General features: G+C 39.0%; 1 protein-coding gene across 3 annotated transcripts in view; it reads right to left on the reverse strand.

Moving 5' to 3' along the window:
• KLHL32 (kelch-like family member 32) overlaps positions 1-19306 on the reverse strand; it is a 358168-nt gene that overhangs the window by 20850 nt on the left and 318012 nt on the right. For all 3 annotated transcript variants that reach the window (XM_006865850.1, XM_006865849.1, XM_006865848.1), the window contains one exon: positions 9770-10496. In XM_006865850.1, coding sequence (XP_006865912.1) covers positions 9770-10496 — 727 coding nt within the window. The remainder of the gene's footprint in view (positions 1-9769; positions 10497-19306) is intronic.

Genomic DNA, 19306 nt, shown 5'->3' on the forward strand with positions numbered 1-19306 from the left:
AAGTTTTCCGCCCCTCCCCGCCCCCTATAAAAAGCTAAAGAGGATATAGAGAAACTCTGTTAACTGATGGTATGTGGAGGGGATTATAATCAATGTAATGAAACAAGGTATATGAATGTTTGAATGTGAAACCGATGATGTGCCCTGAAAACTTTCACTCAATCCACAATAAAAACCTTAAAACAAAACAAAACAAAAAAAGCAGTGTAGCATGGCTCATTTATATTTGTTTGGCTGGTTTTGTTTTAATCTCCTTCAGATGGGGAACAGTGAAGGCTGGGGCCAAAGAGGAGAAACAGAAAAAGTAACTGCTGAAGGCAGTTGGTTGAATCTAATAATATCCAAATTAACAAAGTAGATTTAATTCTTAGTGGACATTCTAATTCACTATGTACCATCAAAGTGGACATATCAAATCATCAAGCTCCAAGCATCTACGAAGCAGGTGACTTTCTCACATGGTAGCTGCCTCCAGGGGCAACAGATATACTGACTTCCACAACACATATCCTGCACCCTCAAGATAACTTTGAGCCTTCAATGTCCACCTAACAGGCATCCCAGCATGATGCATTCCTTCCAGTATGACCCTTTTGACTATTGCCAAGTTAAAAATCTCCCATCATAAGTGAATCCAAGGATCTGACTTCTCTAATTCTCGCTTGGTTGGTGGTGATGTGTCGTGGAGTTGGTTCTGACTCATAGCAACCCTGTACAGGGTTTCTGAAGTGGTAAATCTTTACGGGAGCAGCAAGTCTCATCTTTCTCCTGAGGAACAGCTGATAGTTTCAAACTGCTGACCTTGAGGTTTGTAGCCCGATTCGTAACCACTACGCTACCAGAGCTCCTTCTCTGTTGAACACCACCCAAAATATGATGACACCTGTAAACTGGGTCATCACACTTTTATGATTTCTTTTTTAACTTATCAGTTCCCTCTCTGTTGTTTCTCAGATTTTCCCCAAAAGCCACTCTGAAATTTTCTCCCTAGTCTTGACCTTGCACTATCCCAACAAAAACCCTGTTAGTCATTTGAATCCATCCATTTGAGCCTCCTGTTTGAGGATGCTATGTCTATTACCAATATTGTGTCACCTACAAGATCCTCTCAGCATTTACCAAACAGATGCACTGTTTATTGGCAACCAGCTATGACAGCCTTTATCCAAACTTCTTGTCAATGTAGCCTAAACTTTCTGCTTCTACTTCCTCACTCTCCATTTATACCTCAAGCCATTCTAACTGCCACCATCCTCTACTACTTCATGTAGTTCCTAACTGAATATCCCTGAGGTAAGGGACTCCTCTCAGACCCCTTCCTTTGTTCCCCTCCTCCTCACACTCCTTACATGTCAGTGTTTTTCAACCTACTTCCCTTAGCCCCTTTTCAGGACCATCTGCTGTGAGTTTCACTCTTGCCGGCCCATCAAATCACACTCTCCACCAGGACCTTTCTACTCTTTGCAACACATTTCTGGTTGATTCATGTAAGAACCATCATACTTAGATGAGGGGATTTCAAAATCTTCATGGAAAAAATCCATTATATTCCCATTCCAATTTTGCATGAACTTGTTGAAGTCCCCTTGCATTTGCTCTTAGAGAAAGAAGTTATGGTCCTCTCCTCTGAGTCTGAGAGTTCTGAAGAGTGTGAAGAAGTTTGGTTAATTAGTGAAGGAAAGCAGATTAGAGAGTGGTTCCAGCAGCAGGGCACACAAGAGCACAGAGAGAGCCTGGCTGCCCTGGGTGAGATGAGTGTGTACCCATACCAAGCCCACGTATTGACTCATCTTCTCCCACAGGACTCAGCTGCCCTGCACTAAAAGACCACTAGGCTCATTCAGCTTTGTGTATCAGGACAAGCACTACTCTGCTAATCACAAGGTTAGAAGTTCAAACCCACAGGAGAAAAATGAGGCTTTCTGCTGGGTAAAGATTTACTGTCCTGAAAACCCACTCAAGTGCATACGAACACCACCACTATCACCAGGTTCACATAAGAAGTGGAGCAAGGTTTACATGTGTGTGTGATCATAGTCTTAGGATCTTAGCACACCCCATGCCAGCCTCTGCCATGTCCAATATGTTGTTAGTTCTCAGTCTATATATAATTGTTTAAACACAAGTAAACTTTTATCTATAGACTAAAGCTATAGATAGGGAATTAAAATTTTTTCTTTAATAAAATTTTACATTGTTCTAACTTTAATGAGTCCTGGTGTGGTGCTGTGGATTCATGCACCAGACTGCAAAGCCGTTTGAGCTGCAAGGTCGGCAGTTCAAGCTCACCAGCTGCTCCTCGGAATGCAGGGTCGCTATGGGTCAGAACTGCCTCAACGGCACTTAACAACAACAACAACAATAACTTTAATGAATACTAGAAAAACCAAAGTCCCTTTTGAAGGTGTGAATAAATTAAAGTTGTTTAAAATGGGGCAAAGAAAGCTTTTATAAAATATAAATTTAATCAACATGAAAGTAAGCATATCTTCTAGGGAGTTAAAGAGGCTTTGACAAATATTCTTTCATTAATGAGATATCTGGAAAAAACACTTTGATTGTCAGCTCCTAGAGGGCAGGAAGTGTGTTTACTGAATTAATCTCATTTATCTAAAACCAGGGCTATATTTAGAATTCATCAAGAGAATTAAGAAAGCACTAAATATTACTTTTGAGTAAATGCAGTAACATGTTTTACTTTTATAGTTTAAAACAGGACTTCAAACTAGTTCATTTCAGTTTGACTCCCTGCTGAGAGCTTGCATTTCTACCTGATATATTTAGGATCCGAACCTACATTTTATTTTAACAAGATTACCAGGTGCTTTGTATGGATCCTCAAGTGGTTCTAATCCTGTAAAAATGTAGATTCTGATTCAGTATATGTTCAGTATATCTGAGGTGGAAATGCAAATTCGCAGCAGATTGTCAAACTGGACGGTCAAACCAAACCAAAATGGTCAGTCTTTGTCTTAGGATACAATTTGTGGTGATTTTCTTGTTTCCTTTTTGCCATTTGATAAAAATGAAATAGGTAAATTATTCTGCAAAATAGACTTTGGATTAACTTTCACTTGCACATACACACAAACATACCTTAAAATGGAGATCATTTCAGAGTGTGTAGGAGGGACTGCAGTGCACAGAACTGCAGATTTCATGTTTATTCTGCCCATTTCTAATCAAAATGGTCTGACGCACTTGTGACCCTGATCACAATGTCAAATGCTACTATCAAACCAAACCTGTTGCCGTGGAGTAGATTGATCTCTAGTGACCCTATAGGACAGGGTGGAACTGCCTCATAGGGTTTCAGAGACTGCAATCTTTGTGGCAGTCAGCCACCACATCTTTCTCCCTGAGAGCAACTGGTGAGTTCAAAACACTGACCTTTTGGTTAGCAGTGTGCATTTAACAATTGTGCCACCAGGGCTCCTTCCAAATGCTACTCCCACTGCCATCAAGTGGATCACGAGTCATAATGACCCTAAATAGGGTTGGTTGGTTGGTTTGTTAAGTGCCATCAAGTTGGTTTCGACCCATAGTGACCCTGTATAGGGTTTCCGAGGAGCAACTGGTGAGCTTGAACTGCTAACCTTGCAGCTCAAACCGACTTTGCAGTCTAGTGCATTACAGGACTATAAATCTTTGCAGGAAAAGACAGCCTCATCTTTCTTTCTTGAAGCAGCACACCACCACCAGGGCTCCTGTCAAATGCTAGTGGATGGTGGTGGTGGTGGTAGTGTGCTGTGGAGTCAGTTCCAACTCATAGTGACCCTGTGTGAGGTTTCTGAGGCGGTAAATCTTTACAGGAGCAGAAACCCTCATCTTTCTCTTACGGAAGAACTGGTAGTTTTGAACTTCTGGCCTTGAGTTAGCAACCTGACTTATAACCACTATGCTACCGGAGCTCCTTTCAAATGCTAGTTGTTGTTGTTGTTGTCAGGTGCCATCAAGTCGGAACCGACTTATAGCGACCCATGCAAAGCAGACGAAACAATGTCCAATCCTGGGCCAACCTCACTACCGCTACCATACTTGACGCCATCAACGATGCCACCTGGCTGATCCATCTCGTTGGGGTTCTTCCTCTTTTTCTCTGATCCTTCACCCTACCCAGCATGACATCCTTCTCCAGAGACTGTTCTCTCTGGACAATGTGTCCAAAGTATGAGAGACAAAGCCTAGCCATTTTGGCCTCCAAGGAGCACTCTGGTTGCACTTCTTCCAAAACAGATCTATTAGTTCTTTCAGCAGTGCACGGCACTTTCAGTATTCTCCTCCAACACCACAACTCAAAGGCACCAATTCTTCTGTGATCTTCCTTATTCACTGTCCAACTTTCGCATCCATATGAGGCTATTGAAAATACCATGGTTTGGGTCAGGCGCACCTTAATCCTCAAGCTGACATCTCTGCTCTTCAATACTTTAAAAAGTTCCTGTGCAGCAGATTTGCCCAGTGCAATACGTCGTCTGATCTCTTGACTGCTACTTCCGCGAGTGTTGATAGTTGATCCAAGAAGAATGAAGTCCTTGACAACTTCAATCTCTTCTCCATTGATAAGAATGCAGTTTATTCATCCAGTGGTGAGGATTTTTGTTTTCTTTATATTGAGTTGTAATCCATACGGAAGACTGTGCTCTTAAAATAAGGAGCCCTGGTGATGCTGTGGTTACAGTGGTGCTAACCAAAAGGTCTGTGGTTTGAGCCTACCAGCCACTCTGCAGAAGAAAGATGTGCAGTTGGCTTCCATGAATATTGTTGTTAATTGCCGTTGAGTCTGTTCTAATTCATAGTGGTCCTACATAGGATTTTCCAGGAGCCACTAGTGAGTTCTGGGCCAGTCTTGTGGTCCAGTGCTGATCCTATAGCAACACACCAGGGAAGCTCTATGGAGACAGTTGTACTCAATCCTTTCAGGTTGCTGTGAGACAGAACTGATTGGAGAGCAATGGGGTTAATATCTTAAATACTAATGTGTATATCCATATGGCCTGATTTTTTTAGTTCCTTTCTGCTTGTCTCACTTTAAAAACTATAGACAGACTCCACAATGATGAGAGAGAGTGAGTGAGCACTAGAGCACGCGATGGAAATGTTGTCTATAAGAAAACACTCATTTTCTGTTCTATGGAACAGAAATAAGCCCCTAAAATCCACATTCTATAATCCATACTACAACTGCCTCAGGCAAAGCTTGCGAAATACCAGAAGGATGCCAATGACCCAATCCCCCATCAACTAAATGGGAAATACTTGACTATTTGGTAAAGGATAGAGAATAGCCTCAAACATTTTCATCTCCTCCTATGTTTGTAAATCAGTGATTGTTGTTGTTGTTAAGCATACCTGCCTTTTTTTTTTTAAAGGGCCCATTAGCAAACCTAGTCACCCTTCCCTATCCATGGCTAGATTCACAATTGATTTATTATAAGCCAAGCCGGAGGAAAGAGGCAGATGACTAAAGGTATTAGAAATGTCACTGGTGATTTCCTCTTCTTTCCAATTAAAGGTATTGTACTGTACATAGGAAAGTGAGTTTTCACCTCAAGTACACAGTGGGGAGGAAAAACCTGAGAACACTGTGATTGTTTTCATTAAGTATGGCTAACACGGGCAGCATACCTAAGTGCAAATGAAGAACCAAGAAAACGTATTTGCTTACACAATGGAGGAAATAGAAAATAATGTTCGATATGATCTGTAGTACACTGATACAGTTAATAAAATGAAAAAGGAAACATATACACCCTGTTGAAAGGGAAGTCTGTTTGATGTCACAATGACAGATCTAGCTTATCTATGATGAGTTTCCATGCTTTCTTAAGAAGACCTCATGAAGGAAGGTATCTTTAAAATCATGTAATGGAAACTCCAGAATTTTTTAAAAGCTAGTTTCACAGTTTGCCCATCCCCCCCAAAAAAAGAATATTTATTAAAACATTTATGAGAAATTCATGCAAAATTTAGAAAATGCAATGCAAAATTTCAGAATACAGCATGTTAACAACATATGAAACTAAATGAGTCAATGAAGGATAATGTCAATTGGGAGAGAATATAAATTGCACCGATTTCATCGATCCATCATCTTATTGTTATCCAAGACAAGTACAGCTCTGAACCTTCTATTAGCAAAGATCTGTTTGCAGCTTAGCTTGAAGTTTCTTCAGGAAAATTAACAGGATGTAATTCTGGTATTAATTTTCTAGGCACTTAACAAACAACCAAATACATAAAGGAACTCTAGTAGTGCAATGATTAAGTGCTCGGCTCCTAATAAATATATGGTGGTTCAAACCCACCAGCAGTTCTGCAGGAAGAAAGACCTAGAGAGCTACTCTTATGAAGATTATAGCCTAGAAAACTCTCTGGGGGCAGTTCTACTCTGTACTATGTACTACTATGAGTAGTCACTATGAGTCAGAATTAATGCCACACTACAACAAAACAGCAGGAATGGGTCACCAGATAAATGAGGTTATAATTTAAATATATTCATGTATACTAATATCCTCACTCGTATCTAATGTTTACTTGGTATTTACGTCCAATAATTCCTGGATCCACCTCATTTATCTTCTTCCTTAGTCATAGTCTTAACTTCATTCATTAATGTATTGAGCACTAAGACCCTGACCTGAGCTAAATTTCTTCAATGACAACCAATGAATTGTCAGTGATGGAGGCGCTACCAAAGAAGCTGAGACCATGGCTGTCTCCCTGGTTATTGAGGACAGTGGAAGAATAAATAGATACAGTCCAAATGAATTTACTTTAAATACAAGGCATTTCAGAATGGGTGTTTAAAAACCAGAAAAGATCATTAAGAATATCTGAGAAGAATTGAGAAATATACCTAAAAGCGATTGATTCTTCTAATTAAAAATATCTCAGTTAATCTTGGTATTTAGGTCATTTGATTTTCCACCTCTTATTTGTTCTTGATGACAAGGAAATTAAATGAGTGTCACTTGGGGCACAAAAATGGGTTTCCTTCAAACTTATGACACAAATCTTTCAAAGGAGGGCTTTATCAATCCCAGAACTGAAAACACAGGCTGGTAATGTGATGTTAGTAATCTACACCGCAAAGACTTCTCCTATACAAACAAAAAGATAGCCAGGGTTTAGAGCAGGGGTGGGGAATATTGGGCCACATGTCATATAAGACCTACAAAATCATTTGGTCTGGCCCTGCCAAGACAACCACAGTTCCAGCCATCATATTTATTGTTGTTAAGTGTCATTGAGTTGGTTCCAACCCATAATGACCCTGTATAGGGTTTCCAAGGAGCAGCTGGTGAGCTTAAACCACCAACCAGTTGTGGTTCAAACTGACTTTGCAGTCCAGTTCATTAACCCACAGTGCCACACCCGGACTCAAGCCACCACATTGTTGTTGTTGTTATGTGCCGTGGAGTCAGTTCCGACTCATAGTGACCCTGTACAGGGTTTCCGAGGCTATAAATCTTTATGGGAGCAGAAAGCCTCATCTATCTCTGCGGAATAGTTGGTAGTTTCGAATTGCTTACAGTGAGATTAGCAGCCCGATTCGTAACCACTACGCTACCATCACGTTAAGCAATCGACTGCAAAGTTGATTTGAACGGCAAGGTCAGTGGTTCAAACTCACCAGTCACTTCTTGGAAACCCTATACAGGGTCACTATGCATCAAAACCAACTCAATAGCACTTAACAACAACAACAACAATTAAATGTATGATCAAACATAGCAGGCTAATTTTTAAGTTGATAATTATGTATGGCTCATGAATGATGTTAAAAATTTTGGCAGAAAAAAGGTTCCCCACCCCTGGTTTAGAGTTTGAACACTCAATCACTAAGTCTTCAGTCTATCAATAGAAAATCATTACCATTGACTGACTTGGCCACAGAGTGATCGGTACACAGCAGATATCCAATAAACACTTGGTGACCTGCATTTACAGAAAGTTGGAATCCCATCCAATTTTGGCACTGGCTTATGGAATAATCTTTACCCAGTTGTGTGGATTTATCATACATGAGTTTACTCATTTCTGAATGTATCTGGGAGTCGTCTGCCCTATGCCACACGGCATGAGATGCAGAGAGTAAATCATATCAATAAAAGACTTTAGGTCTTTCAAAGAATGTCTCAGATGAACTACTGGCCAAAGCTAAAAGAATGCCACCTATACAATTTTCCTATAAAAGAATCAAAGCGAGGAAACTGAGTGCTGGTGGCCAGAAGGCAGGCTTGCAGAATGTGCCCTTTGGTTGTTTAAATTATTTTATATTCCTGAGTTTATCTGTGTACATCTCCTCCCACCCCCACCCCCCCCTAAAAAAACAAACAACAAACCAAAACTAGAGGGAATGGAAGCAAATACTGTTGAATGATGATACACAGAGGAGATTGTAATCATTGCAATGAAACGATGGTATAAAGCCGGTGTTCTTCCAGGTAAAGTACCACTCAGTTTACAATAAAAGCTTAAAAAAAAAAGAGCATAAAACAAATGTTGTTGTTGTTGTTGTTAAGTGCCATCGAGTCGGGTCCAACCCATAGCGACCCTGTACAGGGTTTCCGAGGGTGTAAATCTTTACGGGAGTAGAAAGCTTTATCTTTCTCCCGCGGAGCGGCTGGTAGTTTCAAACCGCTGACCTTAAGGTTCGCAGCCCGATTTGTAACCATTATGCAAATAACTGAGTTTATTTCAACACTGACGGGGTATTTAAAGACTGTGTTGTAAGTGCCATTGAGTCGGTCCTAGTTCATAGTAATCCTGTATAGGGTTTTCAAGGAGCAGTTGATGGGGTTGAACCACCAACCTTGTGATGAACAGTCCAGTGCTCATTCTTTAGCACCACACCAGTAATTATTAATTTTCTGTATGACAATTATATTGTGGTTGTATTTTTAAATGAATCCTTGTCTGATGTAGTATATTTTCACATTAGGTTATTTAAATGAAATGATATGTCTAGGATTTGTTTCAGAATAATCTGTGATGGGATAGAGTCTGTGAGTTTACGGATAACAAGACTAACAATGAGTGAGAAGCTGTTGAAGCTGGGTTATGCATACCTGGGTTCACTATAGTTAGCTCTACTTTTCCATCATCAAAAGGATTTTTTTAAGCAAAAATAAAAAAGAAATCTACACTAGAGCTAGAACTGTACTGCAAATGATTAGTAAGAATGGGAGTATGAAATAAGAATGCAGGAGTAGGAAGCCATGTATAACTGCAGTTTATAGATAATACAAAAGCTTTATTTTAGACAGTAACTAAATCCCTCCCCATAATGCACAGCATGGAGATGCCCTGGTTGTAGGATGGATTAACTGAACTTCTACTTCCTTTGCTTTGTCTTTGATGAAATGGCTTCTGGGCAGACAGCCCAGGGTGAAAGAAAAAGCAAAGGAGCTGGATAAACTTCAAACTGTGCATTACAATCCATGAATAATCAAGAGCTGATCATCTAAACAATAGAAGGTTTGGTAGAGAAACAGATGTCATGGGCCATTAATTTTCATCTTGAATTTTTACTCCACTAATCACTCATAGCAAGTGATAGAAAGGTCAATTACTTCCAATTACATTGCTCTCTATAGAGTAGGTGTTCAATAAATGACTGTTAATTAGCTAAAATGACATCCTTGGCTCAATCATTCAATTACACATGGCCATGTTATCAAAACTTGACTTTTAAATTTATGTCATGATGAAAAGTGTTTTTTGTTTTTTTAATAGAGCCCATGTATGAGGTGTGTTCTACCTGATATCCAAAGAAGACCATCAGCCACATGTCCAGCGTGACATGAAAGGGATCGGTCAAAGGACTGCACAAACATCCATTTGTTCTTCTTGGGGCAGTATCGCTCAACTGTAGGCAGAACTTGGCGTAGTTCATTCCTGCCCCCAACCGCATAGAGGTACTCATCCATGGCACCAAGCACAAAATGCTCTCGGCAATTTTTCATGGGCGCAATCTCTGCCCAGGAGTTACTGCGGGGGTCATAGCGACAGGCAGTCCTTACAGCGCACGTCCGGCCACTGGCATGCTCAACTTCCCCTCCTGCTACAAACAAAAAGTCTCCCATTACTGCCACACAGTGGTGGCTCCTTCCCACGGGCATGGGAGCCAGCTCACTCCAGTTGGCTATAGCAGCTATGAGAGCATTTTCCTGATCAACAGGGTTGAAGTACCGAAGTTCCCTGACTTTACAGATCTCACGCTTTTTCCCACCAATGATATACAGAGTGTCTGACTGGAACCGTGGTTTGGTCCTGCCTGTCTGCCAGACGGGCTGTGCATAGATGCTCTGGTGGTACTCCAGGGCCTCGTTGACAAGTGCTGTTGCAGTCTCACTTGCTTGGACCAGGGGGTGGGACAGGGCAACTGTATGGAGAGTATCCACATCCATGAGGCCAAAGCGGATGTACTGCAGAAGCTCATCCATGTACTGGTAACGACAGTTGTGTTCCAACCACCTCACAGCTAGCTGAAACAGAGGGAGGTGAGATGAGAGAAGAATACAAAAGTAAGCAAGACTGAGCAACATCAGAGGCAAGTCACCATGTATTCTTTCAGATACTGTGCAATATAAATGTTTTTTTTTTTTTTACAAACAATGTAACAAGAATATTTTGATACCCAGCTGAAGACTGTATTTTTCCTGCATCAGCAGAGATACACAAGAAATCAAGATACTGTTGTAGAGACTAAGGACAATGTTAAGTAACACTGCTGGAGGGTTTACAGTATCATTTGGAGTGAATAAGAATTGCTTTTCTAAGAATGATAACACATACTGTTGTGAAACAGCCTGTTCTCTTATGCTTTTCTGCATAAGAGGCTTGGTACACACCACCACCATGAAATGTCAATGAAGGGTAGTGTTGTCACGGCTTAAGTAATATATGTCAACCCAGAATCAAGGCACAGTATCAATACAAATAACACCAGCAAATATGTGATCATCTGATACCGCAGGGAGTACTTGAGAGAAAATCAATACGACACTAGTAGAATGATTTAGAAAGAAAAAAAGACTTTCTACCCTTTTGCTAGCTATAGCAAGCAGGAAACAAGAAAAGAAAAAGTAAGATTGCAACCTATCAGTTTTTCTTTTTGCCTCAATTAGTTTTTATCTTGTCTACATTTGTTGTTTACACATATAGGATATTGGCAGTTTCTTAGAGCCATTTTCACAAAAATGGGATTTAGAAAATATGATCTTTGGATTCTGGATACAGCAGAATAAACTTTTTGTTTTCCATTTTAGATCTCTTTGAAGAAGGGAAGGAAGAAGATAAGATGTTTTTGCTAAATTGAATTTCTTGAAACCAAAGCAGGCACATAAGGCATAAGTAACAAAATTGAACAATAACTTAAAAACAAACACCATCATCAACAACAAAAAATCCATAGTATGGATCATCTAAAGTAATTTAATTCATTTGATGACTGCTTTAAGTTTTGCAAGCCTTCCGACACACCAGTATAAAGAAATCTATCCAATGCGTCTCGGTCAAGTTACTTGCTATGAGTTATTCTTTGTGTGTCTATATGTGTATTCACCTGAATAGTCAGGAAGCTTTCATTGCTTTTAGGTAGGATTTCATTTTTTCAAATTCCAACCAGAAGCTAAATAAAATTGGAAACCAGTAAGCACTAGTCATATACCCAAGGATCTGAATTATTCCTAGCAACAGCTGCATTCAATGAGATATTCTGGACAATATAAATGTGGGACTGCAGGAATTAATGCAAAAAAATAGAACAATGAATTAGAATACCGAATAATTTTACTTGATTTCTGATCCATGGAATAGGAGTGCTGATCTTCCTTCCCATGTTAGCTGATGCATCTAATTGGATTAAAAAAAAAAAAAAAAAAGTCTACATAGGTATGAAGAAAATGGGATGGTGGTTGACCATTAACTAATTGGCCAACACAATCTGGGTTTTCATCCTGGCAAAAAGAGTTTTGGGACTCTCTCAGGTACTAGATGATTTCTTAGTTTCTTTACCTTCAGTCATGTGTACTTTAAAGTCCATGATCTATTCTGAGAATTAGGACATTATGTGGTTTGGATATTGTGTAAACACCATGTCCTCGTCAGTTCCTACTTTCTCTGTAAGCCTCTCCAACAAGTGTTGAGCAGTGATCCTCAGTATGCTGAAAGGAATTTGCTTTTGCTTTTGGTCCTCTATCCACATCGTTAGCAATTCCTTCATATCTGATATAGGTCCCTCTCACATTCTTACCCTTGTAGCTTTCATCAAAGCTGAAACAGCATGGTGACTCTTTTCTTTGTTTCTGAGGATTGGTGTGAGTTGGGTGTGATTTGCCTAAATTGTAAGAAATAGTATTCACTGACTTTCCACCTCCCTGTTAACACCTTTGGCTTTTACTTTCAAATAGCTATGCTTCCTTTTGCTGCTGCTTTCACTAGCACTGGTTTTGCTGCATTTGGGAGCAATGATAATGCACTTCACAGTATTATTTTTGAAAGAAGATTAAACAGAGATAATGCTACAACACTCAAGAGATGTGCGATACATGAGATTGGATGCTGCTACCTATGACTCAAAGCATACACTGTTAAACAGTAGATATTTTAGATAGAAAATACAATTCAGTGCATCTATAAGCCAGTAACATAGGCATTTATTATGACCATCAAGACACAGGTATTATATGTTATACATGTACTGTAACAGTTTACCAGTGGCTTCTTCTGCAAGAGTCATGAGATTTATATGTTGTATGTGAGAAGTAGCTGTGTTTGCTTCATCTCTTTCTTCCATCAGGATTTCTGAACTCTATTGTAACCTTCTGGGACCATGGATATATAAGATGTCAGATGTTGCCTGAATGGGCCATATACAGCACATGACTGTATTTACAAATAGTTCCACAATGCAAGGTACATTTGGGCTTGTTCTTTTAGCTTCCTGAATGAAGTGAATGTAGGAAGAGATGTCACTCCTGATACGTAGTAATCTGTACCTCTTAATGAATTATATTGTAAAGAGAACTGAAAAAGACTGTCCATGAATGCCAAGTGGTCTACCTGTGCCCATGCATGACCCATCTAGCTTTTAGAAACTATGTTTTTTATTTAAGTAGGATGCAAACATAAAGAAAAATAATTTATCTATATGTGGCAACATCAGCAATAATCTAAGGTTTTACAGAAGAAAAACTCGTCAATCTTCAAGTCTCTCTCTGCCAGAAGCACATAAAGTTCCCATAGGCAACATCCTCGGCTTTCTCCTTCCTTATCTTAGAAGTTGCAAGAGATGAGTTCCCAATTATTTCCCTGGGGAGATAATCCAGCAATTTAATATATAATTTTTCCATTTTTTGCTCAAAGAACTTTCCAAAGTTCTCAGGGATAAAGTCATCCCAATCTAGGTCATTTCTCATGTACCATTATTTCTGAAACATAATTTTTGATAGTCTTCTTAATTTAATGGAGTAATTTCAGCTGATATTGCTTTGCTCTGTAACAGATTTCTTAGTAGCCTTACACCCTTACGTTTCTGCACCTTTCATACAGATACTCCCGAAAAATAGCACTCGAGAAACATTAGATAAATATCCATGTCTCTGTAACCTCTTTTTATAGCACAGTGCTTTCCATTTAATTATTTTTCTCTCTCCTCATAAATCAGTTCTCCCTATGCCATAATCAATCTTCAAGACCATCTCTGAACATCTTCCAGTTTATCTTTATCTTTTAGCAAATAGTGTCAGGCACTGCACGAGAGGAGCTGAAGCCTCAACTATGCCCTCCTCGTTAGGAAACCTCAGTGGAACACTCACCACCATGCTCGATTTCTGATTAATTTCTGCCTTATTGTCAACTATCACTCCTATGTCACATGTATCAGGATGCTTTTCATGGTCAACTTTCCCTCACACCATGGATTGCAAAATATTTTCAGCACTTTTTTATTAGTTTGTACTTTCTGTAATGATTTTTATAGTTTTTTCTTTCAATATTTCTAACTCTTCGTAGATTTAATATAATTTTCACACTGTTATCTTTAATATTTTCATACTACACAAGTCATTTGTACTTGCTGGGTTTGCTTTTCAGCAGATTCAACATGAATGTAATTGACAACTAACTCTCTTGTCATCAATTTCAAAGCAATCTCACTTAGGTGTAGTGTTATTCATAGAATTCATAGATATAAAATCAGTACTTCTCAAACCTAATGTCCACATGAATCGCCCACATTTTTTTAATCAAAACTCAGATTAAGATTCTTTAGGTAGAGAGTGAGAAGACTGGGAGTCTGCTTTTTGAACAAGCTTGCAGGTGATGCAAATGGGCTACAATTTGAATAGGAAGATTTTAGACAGATTTCCATTTATAAAAAACTGTGTTCTCATGCCATGCTGAGTCCATTTAAATAGTTTGTTTTTTGTTAAGTGCCATCGAATCGATTCGGCTCATAGGGACCCTGTATAGGGTTTCTGTGGAGCAGCTGGTGGGATTGGACTGCCAACCTTGGGGATTTGGACTGCCAACCTCGGGGATTTGGACTGCCAACCTTGGGGGTTTGGACTGCCAACCTTGGGGGTTTGGACTGACAATCTGTGGTACCCACTCCAGTACGGATTCCACAGCTCCACATTAGGAAGCTACATGAACTGTCGAGTCTACTAGCGTAAATTATGTCCTTATTAAAGAACATTAAGTTTTTGTTTCAGTTTTAAGATGGTATAAATCTAATTAAGCCTAAATACAATTCATTAGTTAACATATAGAACATGTAATCTAACTTAGTATATGGATGAAATGACATGTTTAGAGACCTTGGTTTTATAAAGTAAATAAATCAGTGGTAAAGTAAATAATAAATACTGTTTAGTTTTGCTTTCTCAATAAACAAACCAACAAACAAATGCAGAAGTATTACTGTTTTTACTTTGGTGAAGACATAAAATGATTGTTGTTGTTGTTAAGTGCCATCGAGCCAATTCCAACTCATAGCAACACTGTATAGGGTTTCCAAGGAGCAGCTGGTGAGTTTGAACTGCCAACCTTGCAGTTCAAACGGCTTTGCAGTCTGGCGCATTAACCCATAGCACCACACCAGGAGTCTATAAAATGATTAGGTCAGAGAAAAACTGCTGAAATTCTGAATAACTCTTGTGGAGCCAAATAATGGAAAACACGGCAAAGAAATTTCAAAACAAAGGGGCACTTCAAAATCAGTTCTACAGTGAAGTCTCACTCATTCATGGGTGCACTGAATATGGAAAACGGGTGGAGGACATCTAGTGACCCATTGGAAACTAGAGAGAAGCCCTAGTGGCACAGTGGATTAAAGACTGGACTGCTACCTGCAACGCCAACAGTTCAAACCCACCAGTGAAAAAGATGAAGGTGTCTGTTCCTGTAAAGATTTACAGTTTCAGAAACCATATGGACATTTCTTCTCTGCCCTATGTGGTATTGTTGTTAAGTGCTATGGAATTGTTTTCAACTAACACTGACCATGTACAGGGTTTCCAAGCAGTAGCTGGTGTGTTTGAACCACTGACCTTGTGGTTAGCAGTCCATTGCTTATCCTACAGCACCACACCAGGACTCTTGTCTTACAGGGTCACTGTAAATCAGAATCAACTCAATGGCAGTGGGTTTGGTTTTGATTTAGAGACTAGAGTGGCAGGAGGATAATTCTTCAGTGGGGCATCATGGAGCACAAAGACCACAGTTAAATTTGGATGGTGTTCTTGCACATAGATTTGAAGGGTTATTTTGGAGACTGGTAGCTTTTAAACGATGCCATTACACTCAGAAAGCATAATACAAGGAAGGCTGATGTGCCATTGTTTCTTACTTATTCTGGCACAGGGACACCCTATCCCTTAAATTCCAGCACTTACGACTAGAGAATATACAGCCAAGATCTCTCTCCCATCTGTTTTGATGACAGAGCCAGCAGGAAGAGAAAAGAAATTACAGATCCAATCTGGGAGGGGGCAAAAAATGGTAATTCTGTAGCATGGACATTAGGCAAGATGTTTCCTAAACCAACCGAAATAAAAAACCTTCATATCCAAATACCACAGGATATCTCCAAAGGATCCTACCTGGTCCAATCTAGTTCATTTTATCCAGATAGGGAATTGTTTATTCTTAAAAGGTACATTTGCTATACCTTAAACCAATATTAATATTAAAAGTGTCATGGATCGCCAAAAGAACAAACAAATCTGTGTTGGAAGAAGTACAGCCAGAATGTTCCTTAGAAGTCAAGATGGCCAGACTTCATCTCTCATACTTCAGACACATTATCAGGAGGGATCAGTTCCTGGAGAATGACTTCATGCTTGTTCAGGTTATGGTGAGTGAAAAAGAAGAAGGCCCCAATGAGAAGGATTGAAACAGTGGCAGCAGCAATGGGCTCAAGTGTAGCTACAATTGTGAGGTTGGTTAGCAGAGGAGTTGACAGGGTTTTGTTCTGTTGTGCATAAGGTCTGATGAGTCAGTACTGGCTTGATGGCACCAGGAACTCTGGTAGTGTAGTGGTTACAAATCGGGCTGCTAACCTCAAGGTCGGCAGTTTGAAACTACTAGCTGTTCTGCAGGAGAAAGATGAGGCTTTCCACTCCTGTAAAGATTTACAGCCTCAGAAAGAAACCCTGTGCAGGATCAATATGAGTCAGAACCGACTCCACGGTATTTAACAATAAAACCCAACTTCAACTAATCTATCTTCAAATCTTTGATAAGAACAGTACCTGGTACATGTTAGGTACCACTGAGTTGAATCCAACTGCATTTCTATACATTTGATGAAAAATGACAATATTATATAATAAAAAACCATATTGTATAATTTTAAAATGAGTGCTCTAATCCCAGTATGTTAACTACTTAGTTGCATGACTTGAAGTATATCAGTTAATCAGCCTGGATACTGTTTCCATCGTAACATTGAAAAATTGAAACTAAATAGATTCTATAAAGTTTCTGTTTATCCAAATATTTTGTTACTTATATGGGTGCTTAAAAGGCTATTATGTTCACTACATTCTCAAGAATATGAGGGAATAAAACAAGGGCGTAAATACATAAGTCAGTGTGTGAAGGTAAGATTATAAAATAGGAAAATGAAATCTATGATAGATAAATAAATACATAATGGTAAGAAAAGAACTGGTATCATTTGATTGTTTAATAGAAATATGAGAAATAGTGTTATAACAGTTGTAAAAGATTTTCCCCTTATGTAACAAATATTTATATACTAGGGGCAGAATGTGGAACAGACCATCAACTGCTCAAATGCAAGTTCATGCTGAAGCTGAAAAAAATTAAAGAGAGTAAAAAACATGTCCTTGAATACATCCCACCTGAATTTAGTGATCATCTCAAGAACAGATTTGTTGCATTAGACGCTAATGATAAAAGACCAGAAAAGTTGTGGGATGACATCAATAACATCACACAGGAAGAAAGCAAGATGTCATTAAGAAGACAAGAAAGAAGGAAAAGACCAAACTGGATGTCAGAAGAGGCTCTGAAACTTGCTCTCCAGCATATAGATGCTAAAGCAAATAGAAGAAATGAGGAGGTAAAAGAACTGAATAGAAAACTTCAAAGGGTAGCTCAAGTCAAATATTATAATAAAATGTGCAAAGACCTAGAGTTAGAAAATCAAAAAGCAAGAACATGCTAAGCATGTCTAAAGAAAAAAAATTCAATCCTCGACTTGCAATATTGAAGGATTCTATGGGAAAATGTTGAATGATGCAGAAAGCATCAAAAGAAGATGGAAGAATACACAGTCACTGTGCCAAAAAGAAATGGTCAGTGTTTTTTAACCCTTTCAAGAGGAAGCATATAATCAAGAGCTAAGGGTACTGAAGGAAGAAGTCCAGGTACACTGAAGGCATTGGCACAGAACAAGGCTCTGGGAATTGATGGAATACAATTTGAAATCTTTCTATAAACTGATACAGCACTGGTGGTGCTTACTCATCTATGCCAAGAAATTTGGAAGAGAGCAACCTGGCCAACTGACTGAAAGAGAACCATATTTCTGTCCATTCCAAAGAGAGGTGAGTCAACAGAATGCAGAAATCACTGGACAGCATGGTTACTAATGAAAATTCGAAATTCAAATTTTGCTTAAAAATTCAAAACTGGTTGCAATAGTACATTGACAGGGAACTGCCAGAAATTCAAGCCAGATTCATATAAGGCATGGAACAGGGATATCATATATCATTGCTAATGTCTGATAGATATACTAAACTGATGTTTACCTATGCTTTGCTGACTATGCAAAGGCTTTAGACTGTGTGAAACATGACAAACTATGGATAACATTGTGAAAAATGTGTATTACAGAACACTTTTGTGCTCTTAAGGAACCTGTACATAAGCCAAGAAGCAGTCATTGGAAAAAAGAACACTAAATGGCTTAAAATCAGGAAAGATGTGTGCCAGGGTTGTACATGCTCTAGCATGTACATTGAATTCAACCAGAAATTGGATTATTTAAAGGAGAATGTGATATCAGCATTAGAGGAAGACTCAAACAACCTGTAATATGCAGATGATACACCCTTGGCTTGCTTAAAGCAAAGAGGACTTAAAATACATGTTGATGAAGATCAAAGATCACAGTCTTCAACACGGGTTGTACTTCAATACGAAGAAAACAAAAATCCTCACAACTGGACCGATAAATAACACCAAGGTAAATGAATAAAAGATTGAAGTTGTCAAATACTTCATTTTGCTTGAATACACTATCAACAGTCATGAAAGTGACAGTTAAGAAATCAAACAAAGTATAATATTAAGAAAATCTGCTATATTTTAAAAATATTCATGAGCAAAGATGTCAGTTTGGGGACTAAGGTGTGCCTGACCCAACCCATGGTATTTCCAATAACCTCATATTCATGTGAAACTTGGACAATTAATAAGGAAGACAACAGAAGGATTGATGCATTTGAATTATGGTGTTGGAGAAGAATATTAAAAGTACCACAAACTGCCAGAAGAACAAACAAATCTGTGTTAGAAGAAATATAGTCTCTTTAGAAAACAGAATGGTGAGACTTCATCTCCCATACTTCAAACATATTATCAGGAAGGATCAGTCCCTGAAGAAAGACATCATATTTGATAAAGTGAGGGTCAGCGAACAATAGGACGGCTCCAATGAGATCTATTTGCACAGTGGACCCCAAAAGAAAATCACCAAGACATATCATAGCCAAGCTCTCCAAACTCAAAGACAAGGAGACACTCCTGAAAGCAGCAA

This window comes from Chrysochloris asiatica, unplaced genomic scaffold (assembly GCF_000296735.1).
Source record: "Chrysochloris asiatica unplaced genomic scaffold, ChrAsi1.0 scaffold00084, whole genome shotgun sequence".
Taxonomy (NCBI): domain Eukaryota; kingdom Metazoa; phylum Chordata; class Mammalia; order Afrosoricida; family Chrysochloridae; genus Chrysochloris; species Chrysochloris asiatica.